Below are 18773 nucleotides of genomic sequence, written 5' to 3'. Positions count from 1 at the left end.
AGCAACTTAGGAAGCAAAAGTAGTCCTTTGACAAAATAATGCTGCCTGTGAAATGCTGTCAGAAATAAAATAATGTTTATCTGAAAATAAAAATAAGAAGCCTGTTGTGAATTCTTTGTTCAATCAGACCTCATTCTGGCAATCATTTGAAATGAAAGTGCTTTCTATTGATCTCGGGCCAGGGTAGCAATGGGGATGCTGCACTTGGCTTCAATTCCCATTTGCTAAGGAGGGGAAATAGAAGTCAAGGTTCCAACAGCTTCTCACTGTCCAGTGACTTCTGCGTCAAGGTGCATTTGTGGGGACTGGATAGGATCAGGCATGGATCCCCATCCCTGACAGTTTGTTGACATTTCGGGGCATGATTTTACCAGCCCCTGGGTGGCTGGCTGGGAAAGTAGATGGGAGAGACAGGACTGGATGTGGAGCTGCTGCCTGCTTCCATTCAGCAGGCAGCTAATTTAAATATTTAACAACCCTATTAGGGTCCATTCTTTGAGACTGCCAGCATTTTGCCACTGGTGGAATGTTCTTCCCCATTCCCCCCATGGGCAGGCCATCATCATTGTTGCTGCCTCCCTGCAGGAGGCCATCAGAGCTGGAGGCTCAATGGTCCAAAGTGGGGGCTGCAGGCAGGCAAGGCCGCCCCCTTGGCCCCTCTGAATTTTAATGTAAAACTTACCTTGATCTATGACCTACCTCCGCAATACCCACCTCTTTTGGTGGGCCTGCCCAGGCTCTGGAGCTGCCGGGCCTCTGATTGGCTGCCAACATCGGGAGCCTGCCCGCCTTAATTGGATGGTGAGCCCGGAGGTGGCCAATTAGGAGGCCACCTCCGGAAAAATTTGCTGAGCTGGTCTGGCTGCCGCGAAGCACGGACTCAGGACCTCCATTTAGTCTCAACGGACTCCTGAAGCCTGCCCCTGTTGTCCAAGTGCACTCCTATGAAGTATGGTCATTTGGAAAGATACAAGAGATATTACCAAACCTTAGTCAAAGTCCGCCCCTTTTGGAGATGAAGGAAAAGGTGGGAAATATTTTGTGACAAATGATTTCATCAGTTTAGTATCAAATATTCTTTCTGTGGTCCTTATATTGACTTTTTGCTTTGTTTCAATGTAAGTGACATGAGGAGGAGTGTATGACTATGATTTCACCCTATCACTAGTAATATATCTTAGCTAGTTTTGCCATTTGGATGTATACATATAGAACTTTTGATTTCCAAGGTGCTATACTTGAAAACTAAAGAGGTTAAGATGTGAGAGCTGAAGTGTTACCCCTGTCTTGGGAAATGAAATGGTGCTTTGGCTACTGCTGGGACCTTCACACTGATGCAGTGTTCTGTAGCTGAGTTGTGCTTCCTCTGCTCCTGCGAGAGGATACTGAACAGATTACTTACACAGTATGTGACAGATATGGATTGTGGTCACAAAGCTAACATGGACTTCCTCCTTTTTTAGCATGTCTAGAAGCAGCTGAGTGTGTCTGCGCATTCGGTCAGCAAACCCAATTTGTGGTTTCGATCTGAGCACAGAGCGACTCTTTCAACACTGGTTTCATTACAGAAAGTCAATGTTTTTGCTTAACGGTAGGCCAACTTGCTAAGCTGAATAAAAAGCACAAGAAATACCAGGAGCAAGCACTAGAATAGCCATTATGCATTGTATTGCCTGGCAGTGGCCTTGGATATCTGACACTTGGGTAAACCCGATGAATAATTGGGCCTACCAAGGCCACTAAAACAGATCTATTAGGATTTAAACATATCTGCCAAGTCTCACTCATATGGATTGAATCTTGCTGATTTTGGTTGAAAAATGTCACCTTTTCTGAAGCATCTCACTTTTAAAAATAAACACAGCTCCATGCGTCTAAATGGGTTGTGATCAGTCTCGCTCTTTTTATGCATCAATCTCACTTTTAACAGTTCCCAGATCTTGACAGCTGTATGGAAGGTTTTTTTTTCCCTATACTGAGCTGGGAAGAATCATAAAGCACTGCCTGTATTCTGGTTCCTTCTCATTTCACATAATCATTTTTTGGGGGGGATAAAACAAACCCATTCAGTGTATTTAAAAATAAATGACAGAATGAAAGAAGAAGCTTACAAACCTACTTTCTTGGTATTAAAATTGAGTTTTTACAGGCAATGTGTGTGAAGTTTCGCAGGAGACAATTTGCTGTTTCAACTAGATGTCTGTATTTTGGCTCTGAAACAGTTTTCTTAGGATTTGTTGATCAGATTCCAGCATGTATTTCACATCCTGGTGCTTTGGATTTTTGTGCCTTATCATGTACTGTTTGTAGATGGACTCAGGCATGCGTACATTGTATGTGAGAGGCATTCCGACATCATCACTATGTATAACACATGTGCACACCAAGCAGATTGGGCTTTGTAGTTTTGGTGCTCCAGGTGCCATTTTTGGCATTCATGTTGTGCTCAAGCCCTTTTGGCATGTCCCGTGCTGTATGCCATCTTGGTGAGAGAGTTAATGTGGGTGTTGCGAACATGTGGCAGAAGTATGCAGAAGAGACGGATCGTGATGTCAGAATGCATGTAACGCTGATTTGACACCAGAAGTGCCATCTTCGACCTCAACGCTCTGGCTAATGTCCTCTCATAAACACAACAGCTGAATGGAAGGACCACCTCCCACCAGCATTATTTGAAGGGAACATCAATGACTTGCAGGTTATTTCCTGATTAATCTGTACTGGTTCTATTTGAGTTTGTAAAAGCATTTGGTGGTTTGAAGAGTTGGTTAAAGTTGGTGAGGTTGACAGCGAGTGGTGCTGCACATGGAGAAGGCCTTGGCAACGGTTCTGGTTAAGCCAGTTGCTCCTAGTCATGAGTTCTATATTTGCAATCCCTCTTGGGCTGTAGCATGAGAGGAAAATGGAGCAGAGGCAGCAGGGAAGTGGACAAGCTGCTAGCAGAGGCAAGAGGGGGAGAAGGGCTCTCAGCAGGAGACCTTATCCACCTAGGGTCTTCTGGGACCACTTCTCTTACCTCCACTTAAGCCGGGATCAGAGTGTGCGTCGTCTGCACTTTACAAAGGAGATGCTTACTGAAATCTGTTATCTCTAGACCTGCAACCTCAGAGCAGGGCACGAATGGTGCTGCCAGTGGCTGTGGAGATGACTGTGGCCATGAATTTCTTTGTTTCGGGATCCTTCCAGGCTAAAGCAGGCAACATATGTAATATCTCCCAGTTTTCTGTGCACTGCTGCAACAGAGAGGTGACAGTGGCGAAAGGACTTCATTGTGTTCTCTCTGAACCGAGAGAAGCGGGTAGAGCTTGCACATGTCTTAGCCCAGATTGCAGGCTTCCCCATGATACAGGGCACCACCAAATGCACACTTTGACTTTGCAGCCCTTGCTTCAAAATGCTGAGATGCATCATAACTGTAAAGGTTACCAGTTGCTGAATGTACATTTGGTGCACAATCAAGCTCAGCACATCACGCTGGAGAATGCCCGCTATCCTGGCAGCAGTCATGATACTTTCATTCTGGGCTAATCCATGTTCCCTTGGTATCTGAACCACCATGTCAAACCAGAGGGTGGCTGCTGGGGATGAGGGCTATCCACTTTACACTTGGCTCATGATTCTGCTCTGTAACCCAACCAGCATGTGTACAATGAGAACCATGCTGCCACATAAAACATAATATCGCAGATCATTGGGTCGCTGAAGCAATTGCTCTGCTGCCTGGACTGCTCTGGGGGTGCCCTCCAATACTTGCCAGAGTAGGTGTTCTGGTTTGTGGTAGTTTGCTGTATCCTCTACAACCTGGCCATCATGAGGGCACAGCCCTTGCCGCCAGGGATGTGGTGAGCAGTTCTGGAGCAGGAGGAGGCAACTGGCACATCCCCTTTCTGATTGGGTTGTCTGTGATCACCTCATTCAATTGTGATTCCACTGAACACAACCCAAATCTCCATTGTACAATAGTCACACACCTTACCACCCCTCTGTTACAGACTATCACAGTGTCCTCAGGGCCACAATGCTGAAATAAAAGCCACCACAAAACAACCATTCCAAACCAATTTTATCCAACAAGGCATTCACTATTCCTTACAAAAGTCAACTAATCACCCTTGTGCTTTCCCTTAATGGCTGTCTTGTGGATGCCTTTGCCTGTTCAAGTGTTTCTCTGTAGTGCTACCGCAGTGGCTGCAGCATAGCTGGAAGGAGGTTGCTGACTTTCTCTGGGGGAAATTGCAGGTGGCTTTGCAGGATGCCTTCGAACAGCTCTGGCCCGAGACAGCCCAGCTTCGGACTGCACCACCTGGCGTGGATGGCAGCAGTCTGGACTGGCTGGCTGACGGGCAACAGCACGGGCACTAGTGGAGTAGCAGTGGTGGATGCACGAATGCTGTCATCCTGAGAGAGGACAGCAGGTTCGAGCTCCTGAGAGCCAGTGCCACTCCCCCGGGCGGTGCATCAGCAATCCCAGTAATCTGCTGAAGCACATTGCTGGATTTGTTGTGAGACCCTGAAAGCCCCTTTGAGCACTGGTATTCACAGCCATGCTGGCAGCAGGCTAAGCCTGCATAGCACCAGGCTGAGATTTCATTGCTTCCACTGCAGCGCTCAAATATTGGGTGGCTTCTGCTTGTGTTGCAATGGAAGCTGGGACATAAGCCATCAGATACTACATGGTCTGGTATGCAAGCAGAGTTTGCCACCACTTCCACGCTGGAAAGGATGGGCTCCAAGCTCTGCGTGAAGCCCTGAGCAAAGTTGGATCCGGACTCCTCCTTTCTGGTAGGTGAGGGAAGAGGGGGAAAGGAAGTGATGCATTCTTACACCATCTGCAACTTGTAAATCACAAAAGAATGTGCCACGGTGAAGTGGAATGTGAGAAGGTGGATTAGGTAGGAACATATCACCCTTGATGGTTTTAGACTCATACACTGGCCACTACCTCAGTCATGACTGCGCCAATGTTTGCCAGCACCGTCTCCTCCATGGGGGTGAGGGCAGGCAGCTGTGCCTGTCCCTGCCTGTTAGGTGCGGCTGTCTCCAATTATGGGCCAATGTTGTCCTGCACTCCTCCATGTTGAACACCACTTCGAAGAAGCACTGAGGGTGGCAAGGGCACAGAATGAACTCTGGGTGGGGGCCTTCAATGTCCATCACTAAGAGTGGCTCGGTAACACCACTACTGACCGAGCTGGATGAGTCCTAAAGGACATAGCTGCTAAATTGGATCTGTGGCAGGTGGTGAGGGAGCTAACGAGGGAAAAACCTACTTGACTTCATCTTCACCAATCTATCTGTCGCAGATTCATCTGTCCATGATAGTATTCGTAGGAGTGACCACCGCACAGTCCTTGTGGAGACAAAGTCCCGTCTTCACATTGAGGGGCACTACCACTGTGCTAAATGAGATAGATTTCAAACAGATTTGGCAACTCAAAATTGGCCATCTGCAGCAGAATTGTCTTCAACCACAATCTGTAACCTCATGGCCCAGCATATCCCCCATTCTACCATTACCATCAACCTTGGCTCAATGAAAAGTGCAGGAGTGCATGCCAGGAGCAACACCAGGCATACCTAAAAATGGGGTGTCAGCCTTGTGAAGCTACAACACAGGACTACCTGCATGGCAAACAGCAGAAGCAGCATGCAATAGACAGAGCTAAGCGATTCCACAACCAACGGATCAGATTTAAGCTTCGGAATCCTGCCACATCCATTCCTGAATGGTGGTGGACAATTAAACAAATAACAGGAGGAGGAAGCTCCACAAATATCCCCATCCTCATTGATGGGGGAACCTAGCACATCAATGCGAAAGACAAGGCTGAAGCATTTGTATCGATCTTCAGCCAGAAGTGCCGAGTGGATGAATCATCTGAGGTCCCCAGCATTACAGATACCAGCCTACAGCCAATTTGATTCACTCCGTGTAATATCAAGAAACAGCTGAAGGCACTGGATACTGCCCTGATAACATTCCAGCAATAGTACTGAAGACTTGTACTCCAGAACTAGCTGCGCCCCTAGCCAAGCTGTTCCAGTACAGCTACAACACTGGCATCTACCTGACAATGTGAAAAATTGCCCAGGTATGCCCTGTATACACAAAGCAGGACAAATCCAACCAGGCCAATTACCACCCTATCAGTCTACCCTCAATCATCAGCAAAGTGATAGAAGGTGTCATTGACAGTGCTATCAAGCAGCACTTGCTCAGCAATAACCTGTTCTCTGGCGCCCAGTTTGGGTTTCGCCAGGGCCACTCAGCTCCTAAAGTCATTACAGCCTTGGTCCAAACATGGACAAAAAAGCTGAACTCCAGAGGTGAGCTGAGAATGATTGCCTTTGACATCAAGGCAGCATTTGACCGAGTATGGCATCAAGGAGCCCTAGCAAACCTGGAGTAAATGGGAATCAGGGGGAAAACTCTCTGCTGGTTGGAGTCATACCTAGCACAAAGGAAGATGGCTGTGGTTGTTGGAGGTCAATCGTATGAGCTCCAGGACATCACTGCAGGAGTTCCTCAGGGTAGTGTCCTAGGCCCAACCATCTTCAGCTGCCTCATCAATGTCTGAAGTGGGGATGTTTGCTAATGATTGTGCAATGTTCAGCACCATTCGCGACGCCTCAGATACTGAAGCAGTCTGTGTCCATATGCAGCAAGACCAGGACAACAGACAGGCATGGGATGATAGGTGGTAAGTTACGTTCACGCCACACAAGTGCCAGGCAATGACCTACTCCAACAAGAGAGAATCTAACCATTTCACCTTGACATTCAGTGGCATTACCATCGCTAAATCCCCCACTATCAACATCCATTGACCAGAAACTGAACTGGACCAGCCACATAAATACTGTGGCTACAAGAGCAGGTCAGAGGCTGGGAATTCTGCAGTGAATAACCCACCTCCTGACTCCCCAAAGCCTGTCCACTATCGACAAGGCACAAGTTAGGAGGTGATGGAATACTCTCCACTTGCCTGGATGAGTGTAGCTCCAACAACACTCAAGAAGCTCAACACCATCCAGGATAAAGCAGCCCACTTGATTGGCACCCCATCTACCACCTTCAACATTCACTCCTTCCACCACCGATGCAAGTGGCAGCAGTATGTACTATCTACAAGATGCATGGCAGCAATTCACCAAGCCTCCTTCGACAACATCTTCCACATTCTTGACTTCTACCATCTGGAAGGACAAGGGCAGCAGATGCACGGGAACACCACCACCTGCAAGTTCCCCTCCAAGCTACACACCATCCTGACTGGAACTATATCACCATTCTTTCATTGTCGCTGGATCAAAATCCTGGAACTCCCTTCCTAACAGCACTGTGGGTGTACCTACACCACGTTAAATGCCTGCTACCCGACCCTGTGTCGGGTTTGGGTCGGGCCCTTCTTCCGGGTCTGGCTTTCAGGCTCAGGTTGGGCCTGGTCCAGGTCGCGCTCGAGCCGGACACACACGTCAAGTGCTATGCCAGTAAGTATTAAAAATAAAAAACTTACCTGAGTCAGGAATCCGGGACGAAACTGAGTCTGTGCAGTGTGCGAGTGACGTCACTATGACGTCATCACACATGCACTGCAGCTTCGTGGAGTTTCCCAGTCAGAAGGTAAGTAAAGGGTTGGTCGGGTCGAGTGGAGTCGGGGGTCGAGTGGAGTCGGGCTCGGGTCGGGCTCAGGGTGAAATCGGAGGGGCTCGGGCGGGTTGGGCTCGGGTCCACTGTGGTTCGGGTCGGGTTCTTTTTCCCGACCTGAGCAGGCCGTTACACCACGTGGACTGCAGCGGTTCAACAAGGCAGTTAGGGATGGGTAATAAATGCTGGCCTTGCCAGTGATGTCCACATCCCATGAAAGAATTTTAAAAAATTATACTTATATGGTACATTTTTTATGAATCCTGTTGATTGCGAAGATGATATCACACTCCAGTGTGACATGTGATTTGACTGTGTAATAACATTTTGACTGAAAGTACTTCTACTTTTTGTTCTACTGCTATAAATTGGGTGTGTTCAGACATACTGCTGTTGTGCCACTCTGTGGAATTCCAGAGTTGCTTTCATATGTATAGAAATGTGGTTTCCTCGTATTTTGACTTTATTTCCACTTAAAGTGCAATTTAGAATTTTGGAAGCCCTAGGAGCCAAGAAAATTTGGGCTCCTCCAGGGCCCCACCCCCTCCCTTATCCATTGGAACCTACTCTATGGCTAGAATCTTCCAGAATTATAAAATTCACAGGTCGGGGCCATTTCTGGGTATTGACCCCGCTCATGTTAGCGGTCTGCTCGCCTTTGTGATCTTACAGGAGGCATAAATTAACAGGCCACCTCCACATTCACCGTCCAATCTGGGACAGCAGGCAGCACACGGATGCCAGAGGGCCTGACAGGAGCCTCACTGGGAGAGGTGAGAATTGCTGAGGAAGAGAGAGACCTAGGTGCCGCCTTAAAATGGAGGTGCTCACGAAAGGGTCCAGAGGGAATAATAAAAAACAAGGTTCAGAACTAAGAGTCCTCAGTGTAGAGTGGGACTTTTCTGCAAGAATGCGTTCAGCTGCGATTCCAGCCCTTCGAGCCTTGCATCTCCCTGATGCCGCCATTTGTAGCAGCCTCTGATAGACCTCTGACTTCCTGCCGAGAGGCTGCCTCTGAAGTGTTGCTGGGCTCCTGACACAGCGGAAGGCTCATGTGACACCAACAGACTTGTTACTCTCAGAAATTGGCCCTTAATTGAGGTCTTGATTCCCTTGATTGCCTGCCTGCCTCTGCAGAACTGGTTGCCATTTCCAGTGGCATCCCGCCCCTGGGGAAACTCAACTGGAGGCGGCAATATGTCTGGGAGCTGACTCGAGGCACTACAATCTAAATTTCTGTGCCCCTCACCTCCAAAGCCGTCTCCACAGGGCTAGGAACATTCTGGCCTAAGTGAACAGGTTGGTATGCTGCTTGCCGGTGCTGGGACTCACGGGCATGACGGAGAGCTCCTTGTTCCAATGGGATCAGGGGGTTCAGAAGCTGGGCTCCTTGGGTATTGATAGGCTGTTGGACATGGCTCGTGCATGTCCTGGCAGGGACCATATTTGGCTGGTGCCCCTGGCAGGAGGCTTATTCTTTCCAGCTCATTCATAAACAAATGGTATTTATGCCTATATATATCCCCATGGATTTAATTTTTAGAATAGTTCTTATGGAAACAGCATTTCGCGGAAGCTTCACTCTGAATCTCTCTGAGGAGAGAGGAGGTAAATGGGCTGGTATTACACCTCCTGCGATTGCAGGGGAAGGTGCCCTGGGACGGGGACGAGGTGGTGGGGGTAATGGAGGAGTGGACCAGGGTGTCGCGGAGGGAACGATCCCTTCGGAATGCTACCTCGACTGCACTTCTTCACACCCTACCTCCTGTTAGGACTCCATTCCATTCTCCCAGTTTCTCCGTATCCGACGCATCTGCTCTGATGATGCTACCTTCCATGACAGTGCTTCTGATATGACCTTTTTCCTCAACCGAGGATTTCCCCCCACTGTGGTTGACAGGGCCCTCAACCGTGTCCGACCCATTCCCCGCACCTCTACCCTCACCCCTTCCCCTCCCTCCCAGAACTGTGACAGGGTTCCCCTTGTCCTCACTTTTCACCCCACCAGCCTCCATATCCAAAGGATCATCCTCCGCCATTTCCGCCACCTCCAGCGTGATGCCACTACCAATCGCATCTTCCCCTCCCTTCCCCTGTCAGCATTCCGAAGGGATCGTTCCCTCCGCGACACCATGGTCCACTCCTCCATTACCCCCACCACTTCGTCCCCGTCCCAGGGCACCTTCCCCTGCAATCGCAGGAGGTGTAATACCTGCCCATTTACCTCCTCTCTCCTCACTATCCCAGGCCCCAAACACTCCTTTCAGGTGAAGCAGCGATTTACTTTTACTTCTTTCAATGTAGTATACTGTATTCGCTGCTCACAGTGTGGTCTCCTCTACATTGGGGAGACCAAGCGCAGACTGGGTGACCGCTCTGCGGAACATCTCCGCTCAGTCCGCAAGCAGGACCCTGAGCTTCCGGTTGCTTGCCATTTCAACACTCCCCCCTGCTCTCATGCTCACATCTCTGTCCTGGGATTGCTGCAGTGTTCCAGTGAACATCAACGCAAGCTCGAGGAACAGCATCTCATTTACCGATTAGGCACACTACAGCCTGCCGGACTGAACATTGAGTTCAATAATTTCAGAGCATGACAGCCCCCCATTTTACTTTCATTTTTAGTTATTTTTTCTTCCTTTTTTTCCCATTCTTTTTTCCATTTTTTACAATCTTTTTTTTTTGCATTTATTTCATTTCATCTTAGTTTGTTCAGTTTGCTTACCCACTGTTTTTTATCAGGTTTGCACTTGTTGCTGTTCAATATTCAGTGTATTTACACCTAATCTGTACTAATGCTTTGTCTTTCAACACACCATTAACATATTGTTTGCCTTTGCTCCGTGACCTTTTGGTCAGCTATGTGGCCTGGTTCAATCTAGACCTCCTTTGTTATCTCTTGCCCCACCCCCACCTCACTTGCTTATAACCTGTGACTTTTCTAATATTTGTCAGTTCCGATGAAGGGTCACTGACCCGAAACGTTAACTCTGCTTCTCTTTCCACAGATGCTGCCAGACCTGCTGAGTGGTTCCAGCATTTCTTGTTTTTATTTTAAGTAAATATGTCTGTTATGCTAACAAATAGAATACTCTTTGGGGATTACAAATGTAACCAATCTAGGCCAGTTATTGATCAGAAGTACCCTGGCTACCTATTATTTTATATTTATACAGAAACTGGTAGATGTCAGGCCACAGCTCTTATCTTTTCTCAAGGTTGCTGCATCTTGTTTTCCTTGCAGTGCCCTGCCTGAGCTTATCACAGTACCTGTCCACCAAGCTTGAGTTTGTTTACACAGGCTAGTACCTTAACCTTTTCACTATCAAAGTCATTTGATTGATAAGTTCCATCTAAGCTAAGCATCCTACTTATCTAAAACTGTCTTTAGCCAGTACTGTGGTTAATTACATTTATGCAAATTGCTTTTTGTTCTGTTTTTACCTCAAGTAACCTATACAGTATATTTAACAACATTCAGTAAGGCCCCTCTGTTGGTCTGACCTCTTTCTTGTTCTTTGTGATTTCATTGTTGCTGCATATACTAGCTAATGCATGATGCTCTTGCATTATCCCAAGTTGTTAACTAAACATTTTGCACAATGTCCTACATTCATATCTGTGTATAAAAAGAATGTACAATAGGAACAGTGGAATGCGTGACCTGTTCTATGTCTAAGACATACTGAATGTAGCAGGTCTTGGCTGTTTCTCGGTCTCAGGAAGAACTGAGTATCTCACTGTTCCCTGTTGTGCATTTTTAAACAATTTCCTCTAACCCACTATATATATTCATCACATGGGTAAAATATATGGAGGAGGAAGACTCTATAATCATTTAGAAGGTCAAGAACATATCCCCAAGCTTAAAAGTAAAAGGGAATGTATCACTAATGAAGCCCTAAAATCATCAGTAAGAACTGCTGATTTGTTACCTTGCATAGTCAATATGCTTTGTGTATCTTGTGACTGGTGGAGGGACATATGGTACATTTGTAAGGCTATTAAAAATACATTTCAATACAGCTACAAAACATGCTTTATTAAAATTCAATTCACTTTTTTCACAGTACAGTGCACAACAAATAATCTTTGCATAGCTGTTCTAACTTTTAAAGTATTATTGCAATAGCTTCAAATGTACAGGCAGAGGAAAGGCCAACCTTGTTCAAAATTATCGACAAAGATTGTAGCTAATAAAAATAGTTATCAGCAAGGGGGCAGCAAATTCATATGTCTGATGGGGACAAAAGAGGGGAAGTTGGTGTAATTAAGATCAGAATGGGTCTGGTGACTTCAATTTTTCATCTTGGCTGGTAGCCATCAAATTATTGAATATGTAGGAATTGTTGAGGGACTTTGTCTTCATAGTTAGTGTGCATGTCTTGGAGGATTGGGAATTATCAATTTGCCATTTCAAAATCACATTGGTGTTTGAAAATGAGCTTCAGTGTTTAAGTACCCCTAATGAGGCATACCCAGACAGCAGGTACAAGTCAAAGTGTATGCCATCTTTTAGGAGTGGTGTTGGGAAAACTTCCTGCTGTGTGCATCTAAAAATCATTATTTGCTAACACAAGCAGTTGTGTCAGCATCTTAAGCCAAATTTCATGGCTGGCTTTCATTCAGAGGTCTCAAGTCAAGCAGTTTCAGCAGTAATTAATGTTGTGCATTCCTTTAATAACGTATGTCTTAATTCTTGTTAAAATTAGAGATGGTACTAGTGTTGTGACATTGCCAGTGGACTTCGACTTCAATACAAGTCTCACTGAATAGAAAGGCTCACTATCCCTTTATCTGATTTACTACTTATGTTCTCAGATATTGTCAAAAATTGAATACATATTCAGCCCTGCAAATTTTGTTAATAATTGTTTTATATCAGTGTGGTGTCTCTCTTTTAACAACAGGTGAATAACAGTGTTTGCAGGATTACTACTGCACCCTGGCAGTATACTTACTTTTAATTTTGTAAGAATGTTGGGGCAAATATATGGCCAGTATTTAGAATTTAAAAAACTAGTCTCACCATCTGATTCCTTTCTAAAAATTAAATCTGGATGAGTATTATGATTAACAATTCACAAAAATGTATTCTTTATGTTGTTCTCATGATATTTTTGCGTAAACAGTGTTGATCGATTTCTAGATGCAGTTTGGAGCATTTAACTAACTGACACAGTCACACACACACAAATACAAGATTTCAGAGGGCAGTTATACTATAACTTATCTGTCAATATGAAGGAGTTTTGAGTTTGCATTGATAAAAACATCGCAACATAAGTTAAGAGTCAGTTCAGTGATCTGACTTTAAATGGAGCTAGAGATGTGAGATCATTTCTTTCAGGTAACTGTTTAGTGTCCACAACTGGTGTAGTTTAATACCCCATGCAAAACCAGACAAGGTGATCCATTAGTCCTTGTGAAAACTTTATCAGCTTATTTATTTTAATGTGTTGAACATTAGGAGGAAATGGATGCTTCCAACTTGCAACATAAGTCATAGCTTTAGAGACTAGCTACCCTATGTATATGTTCAAGCAAGCTGACACATTACTCCTTTGCTATTAAGCAGAGTAGGCAGTTTGTCTCAGGTCAGTTGACTAAGCATCACATTCTCTAGATACTGCCCCGAGTCCTCAGATCTATATTAACACGGCAGCCACTGGGACATAATCAGTGAAGCACCAAGACTGGTGAGTGCAGCTCTACCAATGATGAGTTCCTTTGGGCCTGGGGACTGCTGCAAGCCTGGGCTTCAAATGATGTTATCAACACTTTCCCTTTTTAAACAGAACTATTTTGATACAGTCAGACAGGTGTAAATAAAAGAATGTTCAACTTAATTGTAGCCCTTTTAACTGATTTTTGGAAAAAGGTCCTGTACTTAAAGCTTCTGCCATGGCAGAGGGATGGAGACATTTTCAAGCCCCAATATGCTCAAATTCTTGGTCACATTATGTAGGGAGGTTCCAAATGGAAAGGTGAAAGCTGTACCATCATTTAACAGGGGTTGGGTTGGGGGCAGGCAGGGAAGATTAGAGGGTACACCTGTGCGGACCAGTCTACTTTTTAGTGGCTGGAGAGAACTCAGTGTTCCCATTCTTGGATGCAGAATTGCCAGCCTAAGTTGACAGAGAAATGTTGATTGGGCGGGGGTGGTTGTGGGGGGAGGGGGTGGTTGTGGGGTGTAGAAACTACCCAGCAAAAAATGATGGCTACAGCTCATGCGATCACACCTCAAAAGGTTTCAAGCGATGGGAGTGTAACAGGCCTTATGCGTCCAATGGCCCTTTAAAATTCTCTGAAAAGTTCCATCTGTTTACTCCATTTTCATTAGGATGTGAAACTAACGATAGTTCCATTTTAATGATTTCGAATGAGCGATCACTGCGACCAGATGGATGGTCAGAAGTTATCTCGCCCTGTCCTGTACATTCTTATCATTGGGAGTTGAGTGAATAATTCTAAAAGCTGGAGTGTGCAGTAATGTCAATCGAAATGCATGTGATTTGAAGTAGATTTAATTACTACAATGCAAGATTTTGAAGTGATATTCTTTCTCCTGAAAAATTGTTGACAGAGGTGATCTATAACACCTACTGTTCTTGTTTATCTGTTGAAATAAAAAAAATCTCTTTTTTTGCAGATTCCTAAAAGGTGATTTCCACATTGAAGTGTGCATCAATGATTACTTAGATGTTTTCTGCCCTCATTATGATGACTCTGTACCGGAAGACAAGACTGAGCGCTACGTTCTCTACATGGTGAATTACGATGGCTACAGCTCGTGCGATCACACCTCAAAAGGTTTCAAGCGATGGGAGTGTAACAGGCCTTATGCGTCCAATGGTCCTTTAAAATTCTCTGAAAAGTTCCAGCTGTTTACTCCATTTTCATTAGGATTTGAATTCAGGCCTGGCCGAGAATATTATTACATCTGTGAGTATTTTCTTTTTCCATTGGTTTTCCCAACAATTTGAGAGTGATGTGCACATCATGTTATTATTGTTCTTGTAAGGTGAATGTTATTTATCAACTTTTTTAAATGACTCTTTTTACTCTCTCAAGGCACAGTCTTCATCAAAGAAGGTATTTGACCAATATTTCTTTTATAAACATATGATTCACTAATAAATCATATCTCGTGTCTTGCATATAAACATCATTGTGCCAAAAATGACAGATTGTTGCTGTCTTTTCTCCAGCTCCAAGGTAAATATTTTTTGAGCCTCAGGTATGCGTTCTGAAAATTAATGGTAATGGCCGCACAATGTGAAATTCAATTCAGTGAGAAAACAGGGTATTGGACAGACATCAGGAATGGCAGTTGGTTAGCATGATATATCTTAGGCTCAAGATCAGACTTCAGGCAACTTTTTCACTGAAAAGTAATTCACAAGGCAACAAATCCTGTTTAAGATGAAGTTTGCTATGCGTCTGGATCTTCCTTGTTTCTTGTGGAAAAAAGTATCAAAGCAGGCTATTCCTATCTTATACAATTGTTTTTTCATCCATTCCAGTGCACAAACTGATTGCACAAGAGCTAAGATCATAGAGTGAGAAGTCTTGACAAGTAGATTTTGGTATGGCTTTTAGGAAGAGTTCTGTACTTAGACTTAACAGCATCTCCTTGAAGAGTAAGCCCGGTTCACATGCTGGACTCCACAATCAATTGCTGATAGTAGAAAAAAAAAACACTTTTTCTGTCAAACTAAACACAACTGTGTCTGAATTTGCTTATTTTCCCTATCTTCCCCCACAACCACCTCAGAAGAAAACCTAGTGCACAAGGCAAGAGTGCTGCCTCACGCCCCTATAAAGGTTTATGACTTATGGATCAAATGCTGCAAATAAATAGGCTGCCAGGAAATTGGACCTCGGCCCCAGGACCATCCTGTATCGATAGACATATATGATGCCATGGAATTGAATACCATGAAGTGTTCCCTGTGCTGCCATAGGATCATGCACCATGGGGCAAATACTTGACTGCACTGGCACAGATTCTGAGAGTATCGCGTCAACTTTTCTAAACTGATCGTAATTTTAAATACCAACAAGGGTTAGACTCGATCTGAAGTCAGACAAGTTTGTCACTTGTATGGTTGGTTGTATTTTGTCCCTAGCACTGTAATTCTGCAGGTGACCCTAAAGTTCCTGTTGCTTGGGTGCTGACGGAAAGGGCAGTAACATTTAGTTTTATCCTTTACTGAGAAGACCTGGTGTGACTGTCTGGATGTTTGAAATGTCCCAGTGAGTAATCAGACTGGGAACCTTGGGAACTATAAAGACAGAGGGGGAGCAGAAAAGAGAGAGAGAGAAACAGAAACTTAGCTGGCAGATATTGTCACAGTTATGGCAATCTTTATTCTAATAATACTTCTTGATATTCATAATGATTTTATACTAGCTTTTTTTGTATTTCAGAAATAAAAGCCAAGTGGAAATTCTTTTACTGACTAATATCATAGAAAAGCTCCTAGAACAGAAAGTTTTAGCCACTGGAAAGATTGAAGTTTGTGTGACCACTGAAGCAAGGTTTTTATTTTTAATAAAGTTAAATGTGTATTTGGTGAGCTTATAGAAAAGTATATGGTTTCGACAGAGGGGAGAGAGAAAGATCATAACCAGATTTAATCTTTCTATGAAATAAATGTGAGACTTGTCATTTTTTCAGAAGTGTGGTGTAACTATGTGCCCTGGGAAATTAAAGCATGTCTTCGAAGCATTGTATTGGTATTAAGTGGAAGGAATTCTTCCACTTGAATTCTCAGAGGTGCTAGTTAGACCTGCTACATCTCACCTCAACAAAAACTCAAAGTGGAGAGAGTAAAACCGCCCACAGCACCTTTTGTTTCTGCTTTTCCCCAAGCTGTCTGTAAAAGAAAGTCCCTGTTAAACACAGCAGCTAAGTTCTGAAGGTGAAGCAGAGCTCTGTGCAGACTGATTTATGAGGATTCAGACATTCACTATAATCATCTGTTGGGGAGGGGAGGGAAAAATAAACTTATTTCTAGTAAACTTTCAATTAACCTTTTAACACAATGAAATTTGCATCTGTGCAATTTTGACAGTGCCTTTTGATATGGTGCTCCACTATTGAATGCTTACCTTCCGATAACTAGTTCACAAAGCCCACTTGAGAACTCCTTCAAAGAAATGAAAGTGTTTTAGCAGTTCACTGTTAACCGTGGGTGATGGTGGACCTGGACACAAGCAAGGTGACTTGTAAGCTGCAACTTGCACCTTAATTAGACCTCTGCAGTACTTTAATTTCAGCTTTATCCAAAAGAAAGGGGGTCATGATAATTGCAAGTAAATCTGTCAGGTTTTTTTTAATTAGTGCATGTGCTGGCTGCCAAGTGGGATGCTGAAAATATTTTTAACTGCCACAGTAAACAAAATAGTTATTATAGTGCTTAGATAAAGATTAACAGTTCTGGCAATTCATTTAAGAAAAACCTAATTGTACTTCAGTGTTCCAGTTCAGTGGGAGACATCACAATAAAGATGATTTGTTGAACCTCTGATAAAATTAGATGGCAAAGACAGAAGCTGGTGTAATTCATTGGAGCAACAGAAACTAGTTAATCAACTAAGCTCGTGTGGGATAAAATCAAATTGAGGCAATATTTCTTAATTTTGGCACCCCAGGCTTTTAGCTTTGGAAGGCAAATTGCCCATTCAGCCAGTGAAAAGCAAGTGGATCTAGGATTTGTTTTCTTCCTCTTCCCCCACCCAGAATGAGAATCTTTATATTTATCAATACTTAGAAGTATGGACATCAAATGGCTGCCATTGTACAATACAGGAAGACGTTTCAAGTGCTGTACATCTGTAGCCAATCCTTTAGGAGACTTGATAATCTGTTAATAAACAACAGGAATTATGCTGTGAAAGTGACCTATTTCATAAAAATACAGCACGCAGGTCATGTATTAGTACTTCTGACTTTAAAAGCCACATGTAGATGATAATCTACTCCCTAGGGCCATTTAAAATTAGTTTTTTTTTTAATATGCAGTAAACCATACTCACAAATAATAGATATAAAGACCCTAAAGCAATCACTTTAGATTGTGTAGAGTTCATTTAACGCTCTTTCTCTGAAGCCATACCAGCATTGAAAATTCATAATGTTTTGCAGGTTTGTTTTTTAATGATGAATTTGCCTTAGTTGGGCTGCCTTGATATTCAGGAAGATTTGTGTTCACTGACACTTCTCACAAACAAAAATGCCAACAGTATTTTACTACTGGCCTGTGCTACAAAACTTGCATAATGAATAACTGGCAAATATTTTGTTTTTTATATTCCCTTGCACAGCTGTGTCCTCCTTCCCCTCCTGAGCAATAGAACACACTGGCCATTTGTTGGTTAGTTCATGTTTTACACTGTGGGGAATTGAAAGTATGGAATATTTAGCAAAGAGGTCCATTTGCAGCAGCTACTGCATGCTTGGGTTCTTCCTGGTCATTTAACATCTGTCTAATGAGGTGTTCCAAGGCCAGTTTACTTGCGTTTTTGTGCAATGATTATGACTTTGGTCATTATTCCCTCGAATATGAGGATACATAGATTTGCATAAATTTTACCATCCTCTCATTACAGAGCAAATAATGCAATGAAAGTAATTTTTATTTTAGATCAGCTTATTTATAGGAAACAACCTGCTTAGTTAGAGTTGATCATGTTTTGTTTTATTTTTCCTCTTCTGTCGTTTAGTGAGGGTATTTTAGTGAGTACCCACTTTGTGTGTTTATTTTATCCCCTCTTTCTCCTCTGACCTGCAGCTGCCACCAGAGGCCACTGCAGGGTCCAGATGTATTGAATTCGGCCCTGTCTCGTACGCTCCCCCACCCCACCCCCTATTGAACAGAGCTGCTCATCAGTGCCTGGCCCCAAAACCTCCTTTGGGAACCTCCACCTCACAACTTGAGCCTTTCTTAGATGGCAGAGTGGAATGGTACAGAAAGATTTCCTGTGCAACATTCTCTGTTTCCTTGTCCTAGCATTCTGCTCTGATACTGTGTGGCAGAGCTTTCTACAAATCGACAAGAATGGTTGAATTGTCCTGAGTGGAAAGCCCTGGATTCGAGGATCAAATCCCAAAATCACT

General features: G+C 44.0%; 1 protein-coding gene across 2 annotated transcripts in view; it reads left to right on the top strand.

Annotated features, from left to right (window-relative positions):
* Window positions 1-18773, top strand: part of efna5b (ephrin-A5b) — a 245349-nt gene that overhangs the window by 200172 nt on the left and 26404 nt on the right. For both annotated transcript variants that reach the window (XM_068029787.1, XM_068029786.1), the window contains exon 2: window positions 14301-14593. In XM_068029787.1, the coding sequence (XP_067885888.1) occupies window positions 14301-14593 (293 nt within the window). The remainder of the gene's footprint in view (window positions 1-14300; window positions 14594-18773) is intronic.

Source organism: Heterodontus francisci, chromosome 4, assembly GCF_036365525.1.
Source record: "Heterodontus francisci isolate sHetFra1 chromosome 4, sHetFra1.hap1, whole genome shotgun sequence".
Classification (NCBI taxonomy): Eukaryota; Metazoa; Chordata; class Chondrichthyes; order Heterodontiformes; family Heterodontidae; genus Heterodontus; species Heterodontus francisci.
The sequence above is the reverse complement of the archived record's forward strand: the minus strand, read 5'-3'. Positions and strand labels throughout refer to the sequence as shown.